The sequence below is a fragment of the Malaclemys terrapin genome, chromosome 8 (genome assembly GCF_027887155.1).
Source record: "Malaclemys terrapin pileata isolate rMalTer1 chromosome 8, rMalTer1.hap1, whole genome shotgun sequence".
NCBI classification, from domain to species: domain Eukaryota; kingdom Metazoa; phylum Chordata; order Testudines; family Emydidae; genus Malaclemys; species Malaclemys terrapin.
Genome location: NC_071512.1, coordinates 44,797,737 through 44,813,596, shown reverse-complemented (window position 1 = coordinate 44,813,596; position 15,860 = coordinate 44,797,737). Strand labels below are relative to the sequence as shown.

The following is a 15,860-nucleotide window of genomic DNA, read 5'->3' as shown; positions in this document are numbered from 1 at the left end:
ATTTCTTCTACACTGTTCATCCCCTTGATCACTATCAAGCTTCAGAGAGTTCATCTGAAGGTCCTTACAAAGGGCAATACTATTCCCCCACCCACACCAACATTACATGAGACTGATCAGTAAAGAAGGGGCGTAGCTACAGGTGGGCTGGAATTAGCACCGAGGCCCACTCAATCCAAGCCTGAGGTATGTCAGAGGCATACTCATGTTAGCTCAATGAAAAAAAAAAAACAGAATAAAGCCATGGAAGTGGTAGGAGGAACTGGTCACCATAAGTCCATGCCATTTGAGACGCTGGGTACATACTTGGGGTGGCTAGCCCCTCATGATGCTCTGGCTACGACTTCTGTTTTTAGGCACTAGCCCAAGCAAAGCTAGTGCAGTTACATCTATGCAAGCTCGGAATCAAACCCCCAACTTGAATGTAACCAGACTTTACGGGTATGTCGACACCACGTTCATGCTTCCAACTGCAATAGACAGACTTGTGCTAGCTCTGCTTGAACTAGCAAGCTAAAAATAGCTGGCCCTGAGATGGCATGGGCAGTGGCTCGTGCTAGCCACCTGAGTATGCACCAGGGAGTCCAGGTAGGTTTGTACTTGGTGGCTAGTTAAAGTATAGCTAGTGGGTGTCCGTTTAGTTCAGCTGGTAAGCAGCAGCACGCTCCCAGCTGCAGCACAGACATACCCCAGGGCTCCCTCCCCATCCCAGGACTCTCCCTTGGTAGACATGCCTGGCTGGGCTGAGGGATGCTCCACAGTGCGACTTGCAGAGAAGGTGCAGAGCCAGGGCAGGAAGGAGCCTCTATCTGACTTCAGGGACCAGGACAGATGGGCAGTTCCTGCCCAGAGGCATGGGGGTGATGGGGAGGGGCACAGCATCCATTTATCAGCAAAGTGCGGGTCACAGCATGGCTGGGGCTGCGGTCTCCAACCCCCCAACAGGGCAGGGATTTATGGCGGGGCAAGCGTTTCCCAGCTGCCTACAGGCACAGCAACACAGCCCAGGGCACTTCCCTTCCCCATGCTCTTTCTGCCTGCCTTTCTCTCCCCCAACCCTGGCCACCTTCCCAGACCCACCCATAGCTACACCCAGGGAGGGAGGGAAGGACAAATGGACAGACGCGCACGCACACACACACCCATGAAGGAAAGTGGAAGTTCAGTCTCCAAACCTGCAGGCTTGCCCTGAGGACAGATTATTGTCCAGCCACCGTAAATTGAGCCCACCCTATCCACACCCTTGCAGTAAGGTACTGAAAGACCATGAGTCCAATGTAAATACACTGATGACATTCAGTTGTGTGTTTTCTTCATCAATGCAGCCCATGCCATCACCACAATTTTTCCAAGTACTAGGAATGTCAGTGAAGAGTAGCTGGCTCATACGGAACATGGGAAAGACAGATGTTACCAGAGAGAGGCAAGAAATTTGAGGCACGAGAGAACAATAATTCTTCCTTGAATCGAAGAATCGGAACAGTGCTCCTCAAGGTAGCCCTGGAACCCTGCTGGATTTCCCTCTGCTCTGAGGCACTCATTGCATTAGAGACAAGGAACACTTTTTACCATCTGGAGTATGCTGAGCAGCAAAACTGCAGCTGCAGAACACCTTACTAGCAGAGATCAGACAGAGACCAGCCTTGCCCAAGTTCTAGTAAAAAGCAACGTTTACCTCTTTGATAAAGAAGGCAGTTGTGACGTTGCACTCCATATGTTTATGGAAATATGCTTATGAGTGTAAATATAATGTAACTGGAATATGCTTTATGCAAAAGGTCTCTTGTAAGGTATCATTACAAAGCTTATAATCTACTGACTGTGTTCATCCTATTTGTATGAATGTACCATTCTTGTATTTAAAACTAGAAATATGAAGTATTACTCTGAGGTGCTATTGTAATTCTACAAATTGTGGGCCATTAATGGTGGCTTAAAATCTTGATGGCTCCCATTAACTAGAACAACTGGTTGTAAATGTCTCTGTTTACATGTAAGCCTTCCTGTGTTCGTGTGAGTCTGGCCGGAAAGAATGGAGGCTTGGGGTCTCACACGACATGTGACCATGTCAGCTGGTACTGGAATCTATCTTAAACCTGAGGCTTTTCCATTTAGATGGCGGGATGGTGACCCAGGGAGACAAAAGATTCCCGCCTTGTGCCAAAGCCATAAAAGGGGGTGGAACAGAACAAAGGGGACTGCAATCATGAGAAATCCCCTAGTTACCACCTGAGCTGGAACTAACAAGAACTGTACCAGGGGAAAGGATTGGACCCAGACTAAGGAGGACTCTGGTCTATGAAAGAAGCTTATTGGAACAACTCTGAGGGTGAGATTTACCTCTATTCAGTTTCTTAAATGTATTAGGCTTAGACTTGCCTGTTTTGTTTTATTTTGCTTGGTAACTTACTTTGTTCTGTCTGTTATTATTTGAAACCACTTAAATCCTACTTTTTATACTTAATAAAATCACTTTTGTTTATTAATAAACCCAGAGTAAGTGATTAATACTTGGGGGAGCAAACAGCTGTGCATATATCTCTATCGGTGTTATAGAGGGCTGACAATTTATGAGTTTACCCTATATAAGCTTTATACAGAGTAAAACGGATTTATTTGGGGTTTGGATCCCATTGGGAACTGGGTATCTGGGTGATGGAGATAGGTGACTTGCTGAGCAATTTTTGGTTAAAGTCTGCAGCTTTGGGGGCATGGACCAGACCTGGGTCTGTGCTGCAGAAGACTAGCGTGTCTGGATCAACAAGGCAGGGTTCTGGAGTCCTAAGCTGGCAATGGAAAATGGGCTCAGAGGTAATTCCAGCACATCAGGTGACAGTCCCAAGGGGGTCTCTGTGACGAAACCCGTCACAACATTCTTGCAGTAACAGTAGCTTCCCAGGGTGACAAACTGGGGAGAATGAAGAAGAAAACAATAAAAGAAAAATCATGCATCCCAGGAACACGGGAAGTTGAGAGAAAATTGCCCTTTCTCCAATGTACAGTTACCAATGATAGTAGGTATCTTACAAAAGGCTAAAATAGATTACATAAAGATTTGCCAACTGAAAGGTTGAAAGAACTTCAGAGGGATGGAACAGTACAGACAGGGATGGTGGAAGGATGTTTCGTGCCCTAGGCGAAACTTCCACCTTGCACCCCCGTCCCTCCGCCCTGAGGCGCCCCCCCCCCCGCGGCAGCTCCCCACCCTGAGGCACCCCTCCCCGCGGCAGCTCACCCCTGCCCCGCCTCCTCCCCAAGCTCACCATGGCTCCTTCACTTCTCCCGCCTCCCAGGCTGGCGGCACCAATCAGCTTAGGCGCCGCCAGCCTGGGAGGCAGGAAAAGTGAAGCAGCCACGGCGTGCTCAGGGAGGAGGCGGGGCAGGGGTGAGCTGGGGCGGGGAGTTCCCCTGCGTGCTGCCCCCCCCCCTTGCTGCAGGCGGCCCTCCCCGCACTCGACTGCCCCAGCTCCCTCCGCCTAAATGCCGGCGGTGACCGGGGCGGCCGAAGGTCCGGCCGCCGCAGTCGCTGGCGACGAAAATGGCGCCCCCCAAATCCTAGCGCCCTAGGCGGTCGCCTAAATGGTTGCACCGGCCCTGGGTACAGAGCTGATGCCACAGGCTTTCTAAGAGAAGAGAGATAATCTGGAATTTTCAGCTGTCCTCTTAAATAACAATTCTTGACTTCATAGGAAAAAAGCAACAACACTATGGACCTTGCTTATAGTGCATCAAAGGCCAAATTGCTAAAGGACCTTTAAAAAAACCATATTGAGAGAAGAAAAGAACTTGCAGGGGCAGAAATCCTGTTTAGACCTCACAGGATTTAAGAGTCTAAGGGATGAACCTCTGACTACATCTAATGAAGCAAAGGCTTGTCCCACAAGCTCTCAGACCCAAGACCTTACGTCCTGCAATCGTCCCTCTTCAGCCTTCCTCTCAGTCACAGCCTGGATAATCGGGCGCTGGTGAAGACCTATGTTTTTGCCTTCCCATTTCTTCTGATCTGAGTTGGATCTTCATGAGTTTCTCATGAGGCATTGGGTACTCTGATTAGTAATGAAGAATATCTGATTTGAGCTTGAACTGGAGACTGCTGCCCAAATTCCAGAACTGAAATTAAGGAATTCTTCTCCCCAATGCAGACACTTCAGTCACTGCCCATGGCCTCACTTTAATGATCAAGCTAGACCAATCCACACAAGTGGTCCATTTACTAGACACTACTGTGCTAATAAGCGATGGTCACATAAACATCACCCTATACCAGAAACTTACTGACCACTATACTTACCTACATGCCTCCAGCTTCTATCCAGGACACACCACACAATCCATTGTCTACAGCCAACCTCAAAGATACAACTGTATTTGCTCCAATCCCTCAGACAGAGACAAACACCTACAAGATCTCTATCAAGCATTCTTAAAACTACAATACCCACCTGCTGAAGTGAAAAAACAGATTGACAGAGCCAGAAGAGTACCCAGAAGTCACCTACTATAGGACAGGCCCAACAAAGAAAATAACAGAACGCCACTAGCCATCACCTTCAGCCCCCAACTAAAACCTCTCCAGCGCATCATCAAAGATCTACAACCTATCCTGAAAGATGATCCCTCACTCTCACAGATCTTGGGAGACAGACCAGTCCTCGCTTACAGACAGCCCCCCAACCTGAAGCAAATACTCACCAGCAAATACTCACCATACAACATAAACACTAACCCAGGAACCTATCCTTGCAACAAAGCCTGATGCCAACTCTGCCCACATATCTATTCAAGCAACACCATCATAGGACCTAATCACATCAGCCATGCCATCAGGGGCTCATTCACCTGCACATCTACCAACGTGCTATATGCCATCATGTGCCAGCAATGCCCCTCTGCCATATACATTGGCCAAACCGGACAGCCTCTACGCAAAAGAATAAATGGACACAAATCTGACATCAGGAATCATAAAATTCAAAAACCAGTAGGAGAACACTTCAACCTCTCTAACCACTCAGTGACAGACTTGAAGGTGGCAATTGTGCAACAAAAAAGCTTCAAAAACGGACTCCAAAGAGAGACTGCTGAACTTGAATTAATATGCAAATTAGATACTGTTAACTTAGCTTTGAACAGAGACTGGGAATGGTTGGGTCATTACACTAATTGAATCTATTTCCCAATGTTAAGTATCCTCACACCTTCTATGGGCCATCTTGATTATCACTTCAAAGGTTTTTTTCTCTCTCCTGCTGATGATAGCTCATCTCAATTGATTGGACTCTTACAGTTGGTAGGCTACTTCCACTTTTTCATGTTCTCTGTATGTATAAATATCTTCTTGCTGTATGTTCCACTCTATGCATCCGATGAAAGCTTATGCTCAAATAAATTTATTAGTCTCTAAGGTGCCAGAAGTACTCCTGTTTTTTAAGCTCAAATCAGATATTCTTCATTACTAATCAGAGTATCCAACGCCTCATGAGAAACTCAAAGATTCAACTCAGATCAGAAGAAACGTGATTTGGACCCAACCAGTCTCTCCCTCAGTTGTATGAATGGCAAACCCCAGAAAGAGCCCCTCACATGCAGGGCTGGCTCCAGGCACCAGCCCAGCAAGCAGGTGCTTGGGGCGGCCAAGGGGAAGGGGCAGCACGTCGGGCTCTTCGGAGGCAGGTCTCTCGGTCCCTCTCGGAGGGAAGGACCTGCCGCCGAATTGCAGCCGAAGAAGAAAGCGATCGCGGCTTTTTTTTTTTTTTTCCCCCCGCCGCTTGGGGCAGCAAAAACCCTGGAGCCGGCCCTGCTCCCAAGCCCCTTTTCCCTGTAGCAACAAACACAGTTGTCCTAAAAAAACACCATCCCTACCATCAGATGTAGAACTTCACAAATGTCCTGCCTGGACCAGACTGAAACTAGGGGCCTAGAGCTGAGGCGCTCCATATCCAGATACCAATTCCATCATTCAGTCATCCTTAGATATTTTATAATTTATATACCATTACTGAACTGTTAGGACAAGATTTGTTTTTATCTTGATGACTGCTTCCCTGAATGGTTTATTTTGTTAAAGGGATTGCTGTAGGTTACATTCTTATTAGTTGGAAAGAATTAACTATAAAGGTAAAGTTAGAATACACAATGAACTAGGGACTGAGTTATATGACTAGTTTTTTTTAATCAGTAGATCCTGTCCTATTGCTATATCACCCTTATAGCCATTGCTTCCTGCATTCCCATAATTTTCAGACAAAGTGTTCTTCTAATACACAAAGCCAAAACACCACTTAAAAACTTAACAACCAAGTTACAACACAATGTATTTGGTTAAAACAGAAAAGCTGTAATAAAGTACTCTCATTCAGTGCCTAACATTTTAGATAATACAATTAAAGATCTAAAGAGAAACTGACGTCTCTATGAAAACTTTGAAAAACATTTGATGTAGAAATAATTATGCTTATGTTGTTCTCTCTAAAATTTTCTGTCATTCTTTAGTGCTAATGTTAAAAAGGATTTATAAGAGTTTCTACCACTCCAGAAAGCATAATCCAATGCTTGTCATCAGCATTATTTCCATAGCAACTACCAGTGATGTCACAGATATAGGACTAAGATATCCCGCAGGGAAGAAATAGCAGAAGCTAATATACTATTGAGATATAAAGCTCCATTTTCATCCTTATACTCTTAGAGGGCATATGCTCTAGAAATAGAATATTTTCCAAATAGAATGTTTGATTTTTTTCTGGAGATCTCAGAAGACTGACTGTGTGTTAAGTCTGACACAGGCATTGTTCCTTCCAGAGGAGCTTTGACAAGATGCTGCCCTCATGTTGACTTGACTCTTGTTGGCAAGATGACCTTTGAATGAGCTCATAGAAACTAAGAATATGTAACTACAAAGGGCTTTTTAACATAGATGCTTTGAAAAGTAGGCTCCCGTTTTCCAGCCTGGGTGACATGCCCTGAGGAGGAGTATGCAATGCCTCCAAGTTTATGGTCATCACTCCCAACATTCCTTAGATCCATGGATCCTAGCCAACAAGACAAACTTGAAATACAAGGGACTGAAGTGACATTCATCTAAAAATGATGTCCACTGGATATTTTAGATAAAATTTCCTATTCTAAAAGAAACAAGTATTCTAAACTCTACTGTTGTCCTTTCACTGCCTCATAACTTGATAAACAATGTACATCCAAATTCCAGCTCTCTCAAGATCAATATAACCATGACAACATGGGTTACAGTGCAACACCTTTTAACAAGCAAATTCAGCAAGACCATTCGCAAGACACATCTGTACTTCTCCCTTTCACAATATGAACATTGTTGCTGAAAATAGGATGTTCCAATCCTATGCAGCATCTATGAAAGAAAAGTGCCAGTTGATTTATAGTGTTAGTGATTTAAAGACAGCACAAATAAACAACAAACTGATTAAGTTGACAAGAACTCCCTTATCCAACTAAAGAGACTCAAAAGCCAAAGGCCATCTCCCAAAACCAAGCATAACTTACCTCTTTAGCCTTCCCATACCCCCTCCAAACTTATCTCAAGAGTTCAAGTCTTAGGATTGTTAGCAAGAACATCCCAGCTGATATTAAATGCATAGATGATGCATAATGAGAGAAAGGTATAAGGTAGCTATGCTCAAATAATAAAGGGTTTTGTAAATCTAAATTACACTTTGAATTGCATCATGAAACAAATGGATAGCTAATGAAGTCTACAAAAGTGCAAGGATACTACTTAGGCACTCCACTCCTAAGTAAGCAGGCCACTAACTCTTGCAATAGCAGAAATTTCCAAGTGTCTTCCAGAGAAGACTGCATTGCAGCAGTTCAATCTAGCAGTAACAAAGGTGTTGAAATCTGTGGCAGGGTCTGCATCCAAGAGATAAGGATGCAATCTCCTACACAGAAAAAATAAAAATGCCTATGTTTGCTTATTACTTGCAGCTGTCTGATCAAAAAAGGCCCCCAAACTGTGAACATCAGTAACAATCATCAGATATATTCTCTCACTAGAAAAGCAGATGTTCCTGACATCACTTCCATCTCCCGGAACCTACCATCACTTAAATCTTTTATAGACTGCGCTTCAGCTCAGCCACTCATTCAAGCAGGAAAAACAAGTCACTACACCACCTGCATTGCATGAAAAGACAGAGCTGAGTAGTCCATATCATAACATCTATTTCATTCTGCATTAAGCAAAAAGGCTGACATCAGAAACTTTTGGTTCCTTGCACAAGAACCCTTAAGGCAATTAAATACCCATCCAAAAATACTCTTTGAGTTGCTCCATTCTTTCCTCATGGTAGTTCCAATCACAACTTCACTCCCAAGGACCACAAGTGGGTCAACATTAGAGCTGGTTGGGAATCTGACAAAAAAGCTGATTTGTCAAAACCAAAACACTATGCAGGAAAAGGTCAGTTTTGACAAAATTTTGTGTCCATTTATTTGAAAATTAAATTTTGAAATTGTCAAGACATTTTGTTTTGACATTTTCAAAAAAAAACAGATTTTTTCAGTTCAAAATAGCTTTTCACTTTGAAGTTTAAACTAATTATAGTAAAAATAAAACACAGAAAACAGTTGACATCAAAGTGACCTGAACCAAAAAAAAAATTCAAATATTCTGTTTGTGAACATTTTTGAAATTTTGACTTTTCAGCCTGAGTCGGGAAAATTTTTACCTAGAAATTTTTCATAGGCTGGGAAAAGTATTTTTTGCCTAACACTGGTGAATATCACCTTATGACCAATGCTATCATTGAGAGATCAGCATCGACAGGGCCGGCTTTAGGCCGATTCAGCCGATTCCGCTGAATCGGGCCCCGCGCCAAGAGGGCCCTGCAGCAGCTGTCCACCCCACCTCACTTCCCCCTCCTCTTCTCCCCTGAACGCTCTGCTCCCCTGCTCCTCCCCGTCCCCTGCTGAAACAGGCAGGCAGCAGGTAAGCTGGGGGGGGGGGGCGAAGAGGCGCGGCCCAGTCCAGCCCCCCCGGCCGAGCGGCTCCCTCTGGCAGCTGGCCCCGGCGGCTCCGGCCCCGCTCGGACCTTAGGGCGTCAGCCCCAGTTCCGGCCGAGAGGCTCCGGCCCTAGAAACTCCAGCTCGGCTCGGGCCCCAGGGCACCGGCCCTGGCCCCGGCCGAGCGGCGCCGGCCGGCAGCCGAGCACCCCCAGCCCCGGTCCCAGCGGCTCCAGCCCGGCTTGGCTTGGCTCGGGCCCCGGTTCCGGCCGAGCAGCTCCAGCCCGGCCCCGGCCGAGCGATGCCGGCTGGCGGCCGAGCACCCCTGGCCCCAGCGGCTCTGGCTCCGGTCCCAGCGGCTCTGGCTCCGGTCCCAGCGGCTCCAACCTGGACTCAAGCCCCACGATCCCAGCCGGAGCTCCGGCCAGAGCGCAGCCCAATTCCTGGGGGCGGGGCTTGCCGGAATCGGGCTCCGCTCTTGCTAAAGCCAGCCCTGAGTATCGACAACTAACCTTTATCTATCACTAGGAAGAGCTTCGACCAATAACGCAAGCTCAGTCTCCATACTATATCCGGATCTAAAACTGACTGAGAAATCAAGAAAGCCAGATGACATCAGATGATGCCAGAGTTATTTTTCCCCTCAGCCTTCTTCAACCTTTTCCAGAGAGTGAGGTCTAGAGACAACAGTAGTTGGAGAAGTTTAGTGTCAAGAGACAGTTTCTCAAGCAAAAGTGGAAGAATCATTAAGAATCACAAAGCCAGCATCTTGCAACCCCACAAGGAGGCATTAGCTATCTCTGCAAATAATGGTCCCAACATCCACCACAGGTTTACAACCAAAGACACTGGTCCTTTCAAGGCTGTAATCTAACCTCTCTAATCACTACTGAGCAAAACTGGCCAAAACATACTTAGGAAATAATTTTTGCCTCCAAACATAGCTCTACCACCATAGAGGAAGATAACCCAGTCAAAGTCAGACTAATCCTATCCACAAAGTACATGGAATATTTCTCCCAGCAAGCAAGCATTGACTGTTTCCAGGCGTGGGCAGTTTACATTAATCAGATTACTCAGGGCCCAAGACTTTGAAGATGCAAACCTTCACTCTTCAACACACCATGGCATAAAATTGCTGAAGTTCTCGCTTTCCATGCCACAACTGGTCAAACCCTAAGCACAATTTCCACGCCCAGTGCTTTAATTTCTTCCGCCCACTTCTTTTGTCACATCAACTGTATAACAAGGTCTTGCTTGCAACACTCCTGCTAATACATCCCAGAATGATGTTTGCTTTTTTGCAACAGTGTTACACTGTTGACGCATATTTAGCTTTGTGATCCACTATGACTCTCAGGTCCCTTTCAGCAGTACTTCTCCCCAGGCAGTCATTTCCCATTTTGTATGAGTGCAATTGATTGTTCCTTCATCAGTGGAGTACTTCACATTTGTCCTTATTGAATTTCATCCTAGTTTCTTCAGAGCATTTCTTCAGTTTGTCCAGATCATTTTGAATTTTAATCCTATCTTCTAAAGTACTTGTAACCATTCCCAGCTTGGTATCGTCCTCAAACTTTATAAGTGTACACTCTATGCCTTTATTGAAATCATTGATGAAGATATTGAACAGAACTGGACCCAGAACTGACCCCTACGGCATAGGCACCGACTCCATGGGTGCTCCGGGGCTGGAGCACCCATGGGGAAAAAATAGTCGGTGCTCTAGCCCCGGGATCAGTGCCTCTTCCTCCCCCACAGTGCCTCTCGCCTGCCAGCGAGCCACACTGATCAGCTCCTCCCCTCCCTCCCAGCACCTCCCACCTGCCGCAATCAGCTGTTCAGAGGTATGCAGGAGGCGCTGGGGATGGAGGGAAGGAGCGGGGACCAGAAGAAGCCGGTGGCAGAACAGGGTGGGAAGGGGGAAAAGGCAGGAAGAGGTAGGTGGGGGTGGCAAATTGGGGGCAGGGGTGGAGTGGGGGCAGGGCAGGGATAGAGCACACACACACACAGTCAGCACCTATGCCCTGAGGGACCCCACTTGACAAGAGCAATGGTCTTAAATTGCAGCAAGGCTGATCTAGGTTGGTCATTAGGAAAACTTAACTGTCAGGGTAAACACTGGAATAAATTGCCTAGGGAGGTTGTGGAAATCTCCATCACTGGAAATTTTTAAGAGCAGGTTAGACATGAGTGCAGGAGTCTGGACTAAATGACCTCTCAAGGTCCCTTTCTGTCCTATGATTCTATGGCAACCTGTGAGGATGGCATAAATGAATGAGAAATTTAGAATTCATTGTATTGATAATAAAGAACAAAAGATTGATTAGTGTACTGCAGGCCATCAACAAATTAATCTACCAAAAAGATTGCTTCTCAGAGAGGTATGAAATCCAACAGCAACTATCACTCTCAAGACATTGTGAGCTATACTCTCCATCTAGACCAGAACACAGGTGCAACCTGACCTCTCCCAATAGTCTCAAGAAAGTAATGGTGCAATGATGAAAAATAATGCGATCTTCAGCTCTACAGACCTGTTCACATTGTTTATACCTTAAATATTTACTAAACACATAGTTAAAAAGATTCAAAGTAATTAAGAAGTCTGTGTGTCTCCAAGTAGCTAGAACTACTGTCTCAATGTGCTGTAATATTTATACTGCTTACTGTATTTCACTCCATGCATCTGATGAAGTGGGTTTTAGCCCATAAAAGCTTATGCCCAAATAAATTTGTTAGTTTCTAAGGTGCCACAAGGACTCCTCGTTGCTTTTGTCTCAATAGGGGTCTTCAATTTAATAACTGAAGAAACGGTACTTCTCAAAGCCTAGTTCTTTTTGTTCTAGTTTTTTCCTTTAGAAAGCAATGGAAATTAAAGCATTTCAGTTGTTTTGTTTTTATTTTGCTAATTTATCAAGTTTTCTTATTTTTAGAGAACCTAACCATTTTCAAGTGATTTTTTCCAATGTTTCCAAATTAAATCTCAACCTTTTAATCATTCCTTTAAACAATATATGTTCAAAAAGCAGGGGCTTCCAATTATTTATTCATTACGTGTTTAAGACACTTACTGAAATGAAATTACTAGTCTTATTACTCAAAAGTTTCCTTTAACCAGTTCAACATTCCCAGTATTGTACACCAAACAATGCTCTTAAATACTTTGGGTTCAACTTTACTGTGACATTGATATGCCCAGGCAGGTATATTACACCTGTGTCTAACCATCTTCTCGATAATTCATCGCAGGAGGTCATGCATGGTCTCTGCCAAAAACTAAGAACTAGCTGATCGCCATAGTTATTGAGAATTGTATGGGAAATATTTTAAGAGAGATGTAAAATGTAGACTATTCTGTTCCAAAACTGTATGAGGTGAAGCATACCACCTGAGGAGGGGTGGGTCTCAGAGCTAAGTCAATCAAGAGTAAGAGCAGTCAACAACTTTCAACCTGACCTAGCACAGCCCTGTATTTACAGGCTGGACCAAATGCAGGCTTGAGCATTTACAAAGACAAAGAACCCCAAGAAGAGACTGAATAAGGGATCCTCAGGGCTCTGCTGATGTTATTGAAACACCCTGAAGCTGAAATGGCACAAAAGTCTGGAACCGTATCAAAGACAAAGAAAAGGCAGAGGCGACACTCTGCCAGCGTTACTGTTTCATAAAAAGTAGATCCCAGCTCTCTAGATTGGACAAGTGCTGCAAGGACTGAACACCGGGAAGAAATACCTTATTAGACTGGAACAGAACTTGTTAAAAATGATAGGCTCTAGATTTGCATTTCATGTAATCTCGTGTTTCCAATACTTTTACTTGTATCTATTTTGGATCTTTATTTTAGCGTTGTTAAATGAATTCTATTTGGATTTACTATAGACATGACTTGCCTTACACTAAAGCAAGTGTTGAACTGAGGTGAAGCTAGTGAACTGGGGGGCACTGCTTCCATGGAGGCAGTGGAATAGCGTACATTGTGTGGGTATCCGGAAGTTAAGGGACTGGGCCCTTGAGGGTATCAAGGTGGGGCACGCTAATTATCAGCCACTAGAGCAAAAGAGTGGGGTTCATGGAACCTTGAGCAGAGCACTTGTCCTCCTAGTGGTTGGCAGATTTGAGACAATTTTCTCCCTATTGGGCACAAACAAGGTTGTCTTATGCTGTAAGCAGATGGTAGTGATTCATCCTGCTTACACCCTTGGTTACCCCAATAGCATCACAACTACAACATGCTAAAAACACTAAAGTAAATGAGAACTGAGGGTGCTCAGCACCTCCCAGGACAAACCCTGCCAGAACTGGTTATCTATGGCCCTCAATTGGTACTCTGCTCTTCTTCAAGGGGCACCTTAAAGTCAAAACTATTATTTTAATTTCCTGTGTTGCTACCATGAACACCTTACATTAACAATGGATTAAATTTACAGATCTCATGGAGCTTTCATTATTTACTCTGCGCTTCCTTAGCCAAAATAAGAGACTAGAGTTTTTCCACTTTAATTTCTAGTCAGATATCCTGCCTGGCTCTCATGCACTGGCACCACCGACTTGTGTTTGCTTAGCAAACACTGCAGGGAACCCAACATAGCATCCCAACACAAAGCTGCCCCTATTGATTTTTAGAGTTTCATTAACACAACCCTATTTGTATTGAGGCAGGCTGGCAGTCTCCCCCCCTCGTCTTCCTGTCTGAGGGGCTGGCAATGGGCGCTCTCCTCTTAACATGAGCATCCCCGCAGGCAGGATGTGGGGGCTAGCCTGGGGAGTTTCAGGGGTGTTGATGAAGCCCTATCAGACACTTTCCAGGCCTGCCAGCAACCCCTGGGGCAGAGAGGAGCAGAGGCCAGATTCCAAGGACACAAAGCAGGGGAGCTAGGATGATGGGGGAGGAGTGAGCTTCCCAGAGACCCCCAAAGCGGAGACCGCAAAGCAATGGAGCAAGAGCGAGCCCCCTAAAGACGGCCCCATAGCAGGGGGACTACAAAACACATGGCGGCGATGGACCCTAGAGACCCCTACACCAAAGGGATCCAAAGGCAATGGGGAAGAGCAGAAACCCCACACTGAGGGGACCCCAGGACACGAGTGCAGGGCAGAGAGACGCCCGCGCCGCGGAGCCCGACATGGCACAGGCTCCGCCCCCACCACCAGAAACCCCCGGCCCCGGGCAGGGCAGCCACCCCATCCCCTCGGCGCGCCCCCTAGCGGAGGCAGCCCCCGACCCGCACTCACCCGCCGCCGGCTCCCCGCGGCTCAAAAGCAGCAGCAGGAGCGCCCCGAGTGCCGGGCCAGGCCCCCGCATCGCCCCCCGAGCCCGCGCCGGAGCCAGCCCGGCAGCGAAGCGGCAGCTCGGGGCCGCGCGGAGGGATCTTCCGGCAGCGCCGCGCGGAGAGACTCGGCTTCGGCTTCGTACGGACTGGCGTCTCGCCCTCCCCCGCTTCCTGCGCGGTCGGGCGGCTCCGCCAGTGGGGACCGCGGCACAGCCCGCCGAGAACGGCCGCTAGAGGGCGCCGGGCCGGGAGGCGCAGAGCCCGCGGGCACCCGGCCAGGACGCCCTGTGAGGAGAACTAGACGCCCCCCGCCAGGAGCCCTATGGGGGAGCGCGGAGGAGGAACTAGACAGCCCTCCCCCCAAGACAGGGAGCCCTATTGGGGGAGCTCGGTCAGAAGGGAACTAGACATCCCCCCCCCCAACAGGGACCCTATGGAGCGGTGGGGGGAACCAGCTGGGCCTCCCCCCTAAGTCAGGGAGCCTTGGGGGGGGGGGTCAGGGGAACCCGACACGTCAGCTGGACAGGGAACATCATGCTTCCCAGGCTGTGAGGCACCTCACTATCTGCCATGGTTCCCCTCCACCTGCCATGCCATGGCAACACAAGCCTTGCCCTCTAGGCCGCATCAGCACCGCTGCCTCTGCAGATTAGCGTGCATGCTCCAACCCCTGCATCCTCCAAGCATCTCCCTGGAGGGTCCAGTCCCTGGTCTCTCACAGGATTCCTAGCTCCACTGTTCCCAAAGGAACTATATTCTCCAGCTTAGTCCAACTCCCACCTCAGATCAGCACTTGGCTTCACACACAGCACTTAGACATGTTTACGGTGAAAGTAAGTACAAGTTTATTTAGCAATGAGTAGAGATTCAAGTGAAAGCAAGTAGTAGTATTGGAAACACATGGCTACATATAAAATAACACATTCTAGAGCCTAGACCAGGGGGTTCTCAAACTGGGGGTCAGGATTATTACATGGGGGGGAGGTGGTCGCGAGCTGTCAGCCTCCATCCCAAACCCTGCTTTGCCTCCAGCATTTATAATGGGGTTAATATATTTAACAGTGTTTTTAATTTATGGGGTTGCACTCAGAGGCTTGTTATGTGAAAGGGGTCACCAGTACAAAAGTTTGAGAACCACTGGCCTAGACCTACTTAACTAGATACTTTCCTGACGTATAGAGCAGGGATGGATAAAGTTTTTGGCCTAAGGGCCACATCTCGGTATAAAAATTGTATGGCGGGCCATGAATGCTCACCAAATTGGGGGTTGGGGTGTGGGATCCAGCTGGGGGTGCAGGCTCTGGAGTGGGGCCAGAAATGACGAGTTCAGGGTGTGGGAGGGGGCTCTGCGCTGGGGGTAGGTGAGGGCTCTGGCTGGGGGTGTGAGCTTTGGGGTAGGGCTGGGGCTGAGGGGTTTGGGATGCAGGAGGGTGCTCCAGGCTGGGACCGAGGGGTTCGGAGGGTGGGACGGGGATTGAGGGCTCCAGCTGGGGGTGCAGGCTCTGGGGTGGGGCTGGGGATGAGGAGTTTGGTGTGCAGGAGGGGGATCAGGGCTGGGGCAGGGGGTTGGGGCACAGGGGAGAGGCTCCGGGGTGCAGGTTCTGGGCAGCA

General features: G+C 47.3%; 1 protein-coding gene across 2 annotated transcripts in view; it reads right to left on the bottom strand.

Moving 5' to 3' along the window:
- Positions 1-14,476, bottom strand: part of NOTCH2 (notch receptor 2) — a 154,711-nt gene extending 140,235 nt beyond the window's left edge. The window contains exon 1 of one of the 2 annotated variants that reach the window (XM_054036932.1): positions 14,212-14,476. In XM_054036932.1, coding sequence (XP_053892907.1) covers positions 14,212-14,281 — 70 coding nt within the window. In that variant the 5' untranslated portion in view covers positions 14,282-14,476. The remainder of the gene's footprint in view (positions 1-14,211) is intronic. The other variant, XM_054036931.1, reaches the window with a different exon arrangement.
- Positions 14,477-15,860: the final 1,384 nt, after the last annotated feature.